We start from the raw sequence: 9,137 nt of genomic DNA on the forward strand, positions 1-9,137 counted from the left end.
TATCCCCATTTTACAGGTGAGAAAACTAAGGTACTATTATTACTCTATTTTATAGGTGAGAAGACTAAGGTACATGAAAAGAGAGTAACTTCCCTGGTACAACAAAGCCAGTAAGAAAGCCAAAATTTAAGCCCAAGAAACCACATTCAAGTCAGGGTCTATTCTTGCATCCCCACTATGAAATTGCCTTATTCTTTTTTTTTTTTTTTTTTTTTTTTTTTTTTTTTTTTTTTTTTTTTTTTTTGAGACGGAGTCTCGCTCTGTAGCCCAGGCTGGAGTGCGGTGGCCGGATCTCAGCTCACTGCAAGCTCCGCCTCCCGGGTTCACGCCATTCTCCGGCCTCAGCCTCCCGAGTAGCTGGGACTACAGGCGCCCGCCACCTCGCCCGGCTAGTTTTTTGTATTTCTTAGTAGAGACGGGGTTTCACCGTGTTAGCCAGGATGGTCTCGATCTCCTGACCTCGTGATCCACCCGTCTCGGCCTCCCAAAGTGCTGGGATTACAGGCTTGAGCCACCGCGCCCGGCCGAAATTGCCTTATTCAATCTGAGTAACATGAATCTTTACTTTAGGGTTTTTCAAGGGGCAGCGCAAGCATCTTAAAAAGTATCAGATTCTCAGAAATCCTCCCTAGACCATTTTCCCTCTCCCTAAATTTCCATGTTTACAGAAGCAGCTGAATACTGCCCTGCCCACCAACATGCTCCTGGCTCTCCCCCTGCACTGCTTTCTCCTCTTCCACAGCCCTTCCCTGCTCCTGACTCCTCTGTCTCATGTATACCACCAAGCCTCTTTTGCTTGGCATGAAGGTCGGAACATCCACTCTCACCTTCATGGTAGCCCAGGCCATTTCATGATGGCTGCACCCTCAAGATCCATAGACCACTGTATTAGTTCATTCTCATGCTGCTAATAAAGACATACCTGAGACTGGGTAATTTATAAAGGAAACAGGTTTAATTGACTCACAGTTCAGCATGACTGGGGAAAACTCAGGAAAGTTACAATCATGGTGGAAGGGGAAGCAAACATGTCCTTCTTCACACGGCGGCAGGAGAGAGAAGAATGAGAACTGAGTGAAAGGGGAAGCCCCTTATAAAACCATCAGATCTTGTGAGAACTTACTCACTATCATGAAAATGGCATGGGGGAAATGGCATGATATGTACAGATTATGGAAACTACAGTTGAAGATGAGATTTGGGCAGGGACACAGCCAAACCATATCAACCCCCCTTGATGCTATGGAAGGAAGTACACAGAGGTTACGAGAAGTACAAGTTCTTTTCTTGCTCCAACCACTTTTCTTCAAAAATTTATCATAGCAAATTCCACATAAATAAATTCTCCACTACATTACATGTATGTGTGTGTTGTACACATGTGCATATCTAAATATATATATGTCCATATAATTTAAAAATATATGTTCTTAAGAGTGATAATAACATTTTGGTTATGTTTTTTTAAAACTCCATCTGTTAGACCTCAAACTAGAACATTTACAGGTAAACTGGTGTGAAGCTTTGTATTTGTTTTAAAACACTCCAGTTAAGAAAACTGTTGAGGGCAAGGACAAGATTAAAAAAAGCTTGGAAAATATTAAAACTTGCTGAAGCTGACAGAAGAGGAGGAATGAGATTCTCTCTACTTTTGGCATGATTAAAAAATTTCTTTTAAAAGTGATTTTTGCCAGGTGTAATCCCAGTACTTGGGAGACTGAGATGGGAGGATAGCTTGAGGCCAGGAGTTTGGGACCAGCCCAGGCAACATAGTGAGACTCTGTCCTGAATTTTTTTTTAATTTAGAGTTTTTTTTTTCTAGTGCCCAGAAGAAAACAAATGAGTAGAACCTGAAGAAATGAGTGGACAATTAGTCTGAAAATGAGAGCCGTCTTCAATTTTTAAAAATTTATTGTAACTAACATTGATTATGAACACAATCCAGGTATTAGACGAGTGCAGTGGCCACAGTGAGGAAGGTCAGTCTTTGCCTGTAAATGTCTCACAACCGAGGGACACACTGTGCATACTCTCCTTTTCACCAGAGGTGTGAAGTCAAGGAAGGCTCTGTGGAAGACGTAATGTACACACTTAAGAGAGGCCTAAAAGGATGATGAGGAATGGGTAAAACTCATGGGAAGGAGGAAACGTGTGATGTCACAACGAGGCTAGTTCATGTTTACACTCTTCGAAAGGCTTCCATGTGGCCAGTGAGGGAAACTGCAGGGAGACAGATGTGGATTAAATCCTGGGAATGGTCTCCCCTAGAAGGGCTGTTCAGAGGGACAACGAGCTGATGCTGGGGTTCTTGGGGCCCCTCCATTCCACATAGGTCCAGCTAAGAGGAAATGACCTCGTCTTATGGATTTCATACGAGGGCTTGAGACATTCACTAGGGGAAAGCAGTGGACATATGTGTGCTCTTCTTTCTGGGTATGGCCCTGCAGAGTCTGCTTTCTACCAGACCCAGGGCTACAGCCAATCCCCTGCACTTCCTTGGTGCTGATGGCACCAGCCTGCCCAGCAGCACCAAGGGCTGCTCACAGGGGAACAGATACCCACAAAAAGAGACTCCCATTACCCAACAGCTCTCATCACCCTGATGGGCACTCTTTTGAACATTTATGTGATCTCATTGGGAGTTTGTCATGAAGAGAGAGGGTCACACTTTATAAACAATGAAAGGCATAAGAATACTGCAAAACAGACATTCAAGGAAACAACGGAATTGGAACCTCTTTTGAGTGGGGCTTCTGCCTCCTGCCAGATGCAGACTCTGGGCATATCATTGAACTGTCCAGGCTGCAGTTTCTTCATCTATAAAAAGTGGGTAGACGTCTACCTTCCTTTACAGGATAATATATGTAAAATGTTATACGTCGATGTTACGTGTAAACATGCAAATGTTTTTTTTTTTTTTTTTTTTTTTTTTGAGACGGAGTCTCGCTCTGCCGCCCGTGCTGGAGTGCAGTGGCCGGATCTCAGCTCACTGCAAGCTCCGCCTCCCGGGTTCCCACCATTCTCCTGCCTCAGCCTCCCGAGTAGCTGGGACTACAGGCGCCGCCACCTCGCCCGGCTAGTTTTTTTGTATTTTTTAATAGAGACGGGGTTTCATTGTGTTAGCCAGGATGGTCTCGATCTCCTGACCTCGTGATCCGCCCGTCTCGGCCTCCCAAAGTGCTGGGATTACAGGCTTGAGCCACCGCGCCCGGCCGTAAACATGCAAATGTTATAAGGCTATGTATATGCAAAGAGTAATATTTAGCGGTTTCTAATCACCATGTATAATAAAATGATTAATTTGATAGGACAAATCTTCAATGACTTTAACTTTATGAAGATAATGACTATGTCCCCTTTATCATGAAGATAAAGACTGTGTTTCCCTTTTTACTCTTGAACCCCCTGTGTCAAGTTCAGTGCTTGGAACACAGTGGGTGCTCAATATATACTTGTTGGATAAATGGATGGAGCTGCTGCAGAGGGTTAGTTTCAGAGGCTTGAAGCCCAAGCCGTTTCCACCCCATGGCCTGGGTTGTTCAGCTGTTTTCTTCCATTCCTTCTTTCTCCTTGTCCCCCTCAGTGTCTATGTGCCCTTCACCATCATCACAGACAGCTGGATGTTCTCTAAAGGAGCCATCCCTGCACTGCGGGGCTGCAGGGGGGCAGCTGGGGGCTTTCCTGCAATGAAGACAGTAGCACAGGACCCACTTGCTGCAGCTGCAGGGGCCCTGGGCTGCCCAGGCATAGGCGCCCACAGGCACTGCAAGCAGTACCACACACAGGACCACTGTGACATGCAGGAGGCGCTCACGTGCCTCTAGCCCACCACCATCTCTGCCTGTTACAAAAACTACACACTGGCCCTGGTGTGGAGGCTGGTCCTCTAGGCTGAGGCAGGCTTTATATTTTGTGCCAGGAAGGAGGTTGTCCACAGCATAAGTATTGATTCCGGGGCCGATGTGAACCACCTCCTTCCTGAAGGCTTCATTTGATGCAATGTGGAGGGTGAACCACTCCTCCTCAGAGGTGTCAGCCACTGCAAGCCACTCCAGCAAAATCCCATGCACTGTCTGTTTGACAACCCGCAGATCAATGTAGGCATTGCCCTCTGAGGGGATGGAAAGAGAATCAGGTGCATGTAGGGCCTGGGCAGGCTGGACATGGAGAGAGATTACAAGGGTGCTCTTGCCAATGGAGTTGGAGGCCATGCAGGTGTAATTACCACTGTCTACCAGGTGGGCAGCAGGTATGGCCAGCTCCGACAGAGCAGTGTCTTCTCCAGTAGAAGATGTCAACACTGGGTGGAAAGAAAAGGAAAACAGCTGTGCATTTATCTGATAGACTGCTGCAAAGTATCTAGCAATGCTAGTTTTTGTTTTGTTTTGCTTTGGTTTTTGTTGTTGTTGTTGTTGTTAAAAGATGGTGGTAACCTCTTATGAACCTTGTACCTGGTGTCAGGTGTTTGCCTCCCAGCAATCCTGTAAGATAAGTAACTGATTTTTACACATAGGATGTTGAGGATTGGAGCAATCCATCAACTTGCCCATAGTGAGAGGTGTTCAGAAGCAACAATTCGTCTGGGACCTGGCTCTTCAATCTATGAAGACCATACTCTTTCAACTTCACTAACTGCACCCACCAAACCACCTTTGCCTTCCTGAGCCATGGCTTTCAGGAGAGTTCTTGCAACTATGTGATTGTGTAATATTATGAGCTTCAAGAAGTACCTTCTTACCTTCCAAATGCACAGTTTCTCAGAACCTGGAGCCACATGCCTGGGCTCCTATCCCTAATGGAGCTCCTATCCTATGTGGTCCTGGGCAAGTTGCTTAAATTTTCTTGACATCAGTTTTCTTGTCAATAAAATGGGATGATAAGCAATCAACTACCTCATTAGTTTGAAGGTAAGTGTTCAGTCTTAGCTTATATTTTTACGGAGAGATTATATATAACATGTTGCCAAAGAGTGATTATAGAGCACCACAAAACACAACACCTGGATGCATTTCTTGGTTTTCAAAGAGGATACAACAATAAATCCCATATTTTTCTTTCATCGATATTGAATGTAAAACCAATAAGGTATCATCAAAACAATATAAAAATGTGAAAATTCAGTTAATTGGGTAGTTTTTGAACCATTCAGAGGTTTGTCATAATGTATAACAAATGTCTGGGCAAACGACTATATTTCCCAAGTTTTACCCAGCTATTCCTAGTTGTCTTCTAGACAGAGAACAGAAGACAGGACACGAGGAATGTACAAAGATTTTTCTTTTCAGCTTCGGGATACCCCCAAGGAGGTCATCCTTGGCTTTGTGATGTGCCCAACCCTACAGAGTAGCATGAAAGGTAATCCCAGCTGAGGTATGAAAACAGAGCACAGGGTTCCAGGAAAGAAGAGGCAGGTTTGAATTCCAGCCCTGGGGCCCACAGAGGTCACTTCCTTTCCCTGGGTCCTAGTATTACAAATTCAAGCCAATAAGGTCTGAACAATTTTATGTCAATGTTATTTCAAACAAGCACCCCAGGTGATTCAGTTCAGGCAAGTTAAGGAAATAAGTAATAGATCATCTCTAGAATCAGTCCTAATAAAAAATTCTAGAATTCTAAAATACATGGTCCAGTGTTTTGCATCTAGAAGATTCCCAAAGGCTATATCTGCTCATGTAAAATTTTATATTATTTACATAAGATATTAAATTAGCCCTGAAATGTGTATTTACATAGGTGTATGTGTTCTAGAGAGATCTGTATGCAAACATTTAAAATAATGCCAATAATAGAACACTACCTTGGAATCTTTTCTGTTCTAGTGAGCATAATTCAGGGCTATCCCAGGCTTACTTGCACCCATCCTTCGTGATTGACCCAGCTTTGAACCTCTCTAATGAGGATGGGATTGCTACAGACCTCTCCATTCCCTCCAGATACACTGAGAGGGTGCATGTGGCTTACCATCAAATTCTCTCCACATACTCAGGGGATAAGTCCATGCAATGGATGGTGAGGGGCTGGCCTGTGCCAAGCATCGCAGGGTTACATTCTGTCCCACCCGGATGGTGACATTGGCACTGGGGGTTGAGATCTGTGGCTTCATGCAAGTACTAAGCTCAGTTTCATGAAAAAGCTGCCCTGCCTTGGAGAGAGGGCCCCGGCATATCAGGTAGGAATTCACCAGGATGACTGGGAGGGTAATGGACTTGACAAACTGGACAAGCCCCCTTAGGCGACAGTCACATACCCAGGGGTTGTCATGAAGCGCCACCACCAGGCTGGAGAGAATCCCGGCCCCACAGTCAGGTTGCCGGCGTTTCAGGTAGGCTGGCCAATTCAGGAAGACACTTCTGGATACAACTGTAAGCCTATTGGAGGATAGGTCAAGGTAGGTCAGGCTGACCAAGAATTGAAGAGCCAGCTCAGGGAGTGCATCAATCTTATTGCGTTTGAGATCCAAGACCCTCAGGAGAGGGGTGGCACGGAACGCTGTCCATGGTACTGAGCGGAGCCTATTCCCTTCGAGTCTCAGCTCCCTCAGTTCTGGCAGATGCTCCAGGGCTCCCAGGTGGATCACACTAATATTGTTAAAGTTGAGCCAAAGGTATTCCAAGGTGCTCATGTTGATGAAAGACCCTTGGGGCATCTCAAATAAGGGTGAGTTTTCAATTCTCACTTGCTTGAACTCTTCAGAAAGGTTCCCAGGGATCTTTCCCAAGGAGACAGATATGCACTGCAGAGTCCTGTATAAGAAACCAGAACAACTTTAAGACAAACAACAAGGAACTGGAAAGTGGGGTCAGGCTGATCCTGGCATTAGACATGTGAATCAGAATAAAAATATTATTATTCATTGAAATAAAAGGGTTAGACTCATTTTGGTAAAAATGCAGAGTTCAGCAAAGTTCAGTCCCAACTAGAATGAGTCTCATAGAGATTTGCTGATTTCCTGCCAATTCTAAGCCTGCTTCCACTCCACATCATCCCCAAAGAAAACCCATTCCCCGTAACCCTCTAACATCTGGCCAGCAGAGCGCACCTGCCAAAACTCTCCTCTGAACAAGTGCATCCTGGCAGACAGAAAGGCTGAGCTGCGTGTGTATCCAGAAAGACCAGAACTAACAGGAAGTGATGAAAAACTGAAGCCATATTTCTCTGTAAGAAAATACGTTGTGAGTTTTGAATAAGTATTGCCCCAGCTTCCGAGTGGCAAATCCTATTATTGGTAATCCATGGTGATGTAGGTCGCACAGCAGCAGGAAAGCTCCTGGGAGCTCTGAGGTCTGTTACAGCCCAGATCACAGGTTCAGTCAGAACACACGAAGGGGGATCAATGTCTCTTAACTAGCATCAGGAAATTCAACATTTGTGTGATTCTTGAGTCTGAAAAGTAAACTCCAAGTCAGATGTCCAATTCCATACAGATTCTACATTTCTCAGTGTCTTAAAAAGAAGTCTGAGAAACAAGCAGGCAGTGCTATTCTGAGCACCACTGTTCAGGGGATTTGGCCAGAATCCATCTAATGCTTCATCATTTGCAGTTGATTCCTGAAACCTAGAATTTCCAATCATTTTCTCAAAGTGAAAATAGGTAATGAGTAACAAAGTAATTCTGTGTTCATTTCCATCATTTGTTCTCTTCCCAACCCCACGGGTGGTGTAGTCATGCTTCTACTGCATCAAGACAGCTGCCTCTGCAGCTTGTATCACCAGTTTCAAATACAAGATGGTATTTTCTGATTAAACCAACATATTATTTTCTTGGACTTCACAACCTTTCCTTAATACTGTGTATTTCTCTTGGTCAGAATGAACAACCTACATTTTAAAAAGAGATATATGCAATTTTACATGCTTGCTCTTTCACTCTTCATTTATTCCACAAATATTTATTGGTCATTTGCTTTAAGCTATACTCTTGCTCAATGAAAGGAACAGGGTCGAGGGCAAACCTATTATAGACCCTGTCCCAAGGAGTCTTATCTCTTGCTTGTGCTTCTGAGTCTTGAGATCTTTGGAATGTAAAGTAATTTCTGTGATTCTCCTCTGCATAGTGAGAATAGTAACAAATACCTCATTATATTTCCAGGAATTTATTTTTCATTATTTTTTAATTTTTATATTTTTTCAGAGACGGGGTCTCACTCTGTTGCCCAGGCTGTTCTCAAACTTCTCAGTCTCCCAAGTAACTGGGATTACAGGTGCAAGCCACTATATCCAGCCATATTTTTAGAAAATTTTGAGATTATGTTAAATACAACACCTAGCACACAGTTGGTGCCCATGAATCCTCCTCCCACCGACAAACTCTTTAAGATCTGAAAAGTCTACATCCCTATTAACTAGGGCACTTCCAGTTGAATATTGAAATTCCATCAGTTCCTTTGAGACTCATGATATACATCGTACCCTACAAAAGGCCTCAGCAAAGAAAATCCGCTTAGCTAACCAGTGAGGGGGGAAATGGGTCACCAACTAAGCTGATTACACTCCAAGCTTTCCATCCAAGCCAGATATATTTGCAGGAGTTTCCAAAGAGTCTAACTCTAAAACCTGGCTGGATCACTGGAGTCTGTCTCAATGTAAAAATCCAAAACAAAACGAGAGCTATCGGCACAAAGTTTGTCATACATATGGCGATGTGCTGCCTAGATCCCCCTTCAAGGGATGAGTGGATGCTTAGCTGCAAGGAGTGGTTGCATGAGGTCATGTTCTTCCCAAGGCAGCCACATCCCACATCCAGTGACTGAGGGTGGTGAGGGCCTGGCCAGTTTGCCCTGATGGGGGAAAACTCTGATGAGCAATTATCACTCCAAAGTACCCTACCAGATTTGCTAAGGCTTTGCCAGGCTTGTTTCATGGAAATATGTGATTTAATTCATGACTATTCTAAACCACTAGTGGATTCCTTTCTCTCCCCTTACCCCAAAGCATAAAGATCTTAAGAGTTCTCCATTCCCCACAGTTTCCTGTCTTTCCTTCTCATGCCAGCCTTTCCAAATGAATCCAGCTCCAACCGACTTCCCAGAAGTCTGCAGGAAGCTCGTGAAGCACACCCACTGGCATGCTATCTCTAGAATCATCTAGGCCACTTCTCTACTGCCCCCTACTCCTTTCCTGACCGCCTTATTCTCTGG

At 44.3% G+C, this 9,137-nt stretch overlaps 1 protein-coding gene across 2 annotated transcripts; it reads right to left on the reverse strand.

Annotated features, from left to right (window-relative positions):
- Positions 1–3,539: 3,539 nt before the first annotated feature.
- LOC105495995 (leucine rich repeat, Ig-like and transmembrane domains 2) lies at positions 3,540–7,149 on the reverse strand. Of its 2 annotated transcripts, XM_011766020.2 has the most exons (4): positions 7,040–7,149; positions 5,962–6,743; positions 4,452–4,481; positions 3,540–4,300 (listed from the first exon to the last, which is right to left on the reverse strand). In XM_011766020.2, exons 1-4 carry the CDS (start codon positions 7,147–7,149, stop codon positions 3,540–3,542), a joined length of 1,683 nt encoding a protein of 560 aa, XP_011764322.2. The 2 variants fall into 2 exon arrangements, with proteins under 2 accessions (XP_011764322.2, XP_011764324.2); XM_011766022.2 differs by lacking the exon at positions 4,452–4,481.
- Between the last annotated feature and the right edge of the window lie 1,988 nt (positions 7,150–9,137).

Source organism: Macaca nemestrina, chromosome 9 (assembly GCF_043159975.1).
Source record: "Macaca nemestrina isolate mMacNem1 chromosome 9, mMacNem.hap1, whole genome shotgun sequence".
NCBI lineage: Eukaryota > Metazoa > Chordata > Mammalia > Primates > Cercopithecidae > Macaca > Macaca nemestrina.

What these genes read in the sequence shown, in the direction of transcription:
- LOC105495995 (XM_011766020.2), bottom strand. Translation starts at nt 7,149, where the DNA reads ATGGCTTCAGTTTTTCATCACTTCCTGTTAGTTCTGGTCTTTCTGGAT. An exon ending in TCAGAGGAGAGTTTTGGCAG is followed by an intron (nt 6,744 to 7,039) that starts GTGCGCTCTGCT and finishes TTTCTTATACAG; the next exon opens with GACTCTGCAGTGCATATCTG. An exon ending in TATGTGGAGAGAATTTGATG is followed by an intron (nt 4,482 to 5,961) that starts GTAAGCCACATG and finishes CTTATCTTACAG; the next exon opens with GATTGCTGGGAGGCAAACAC.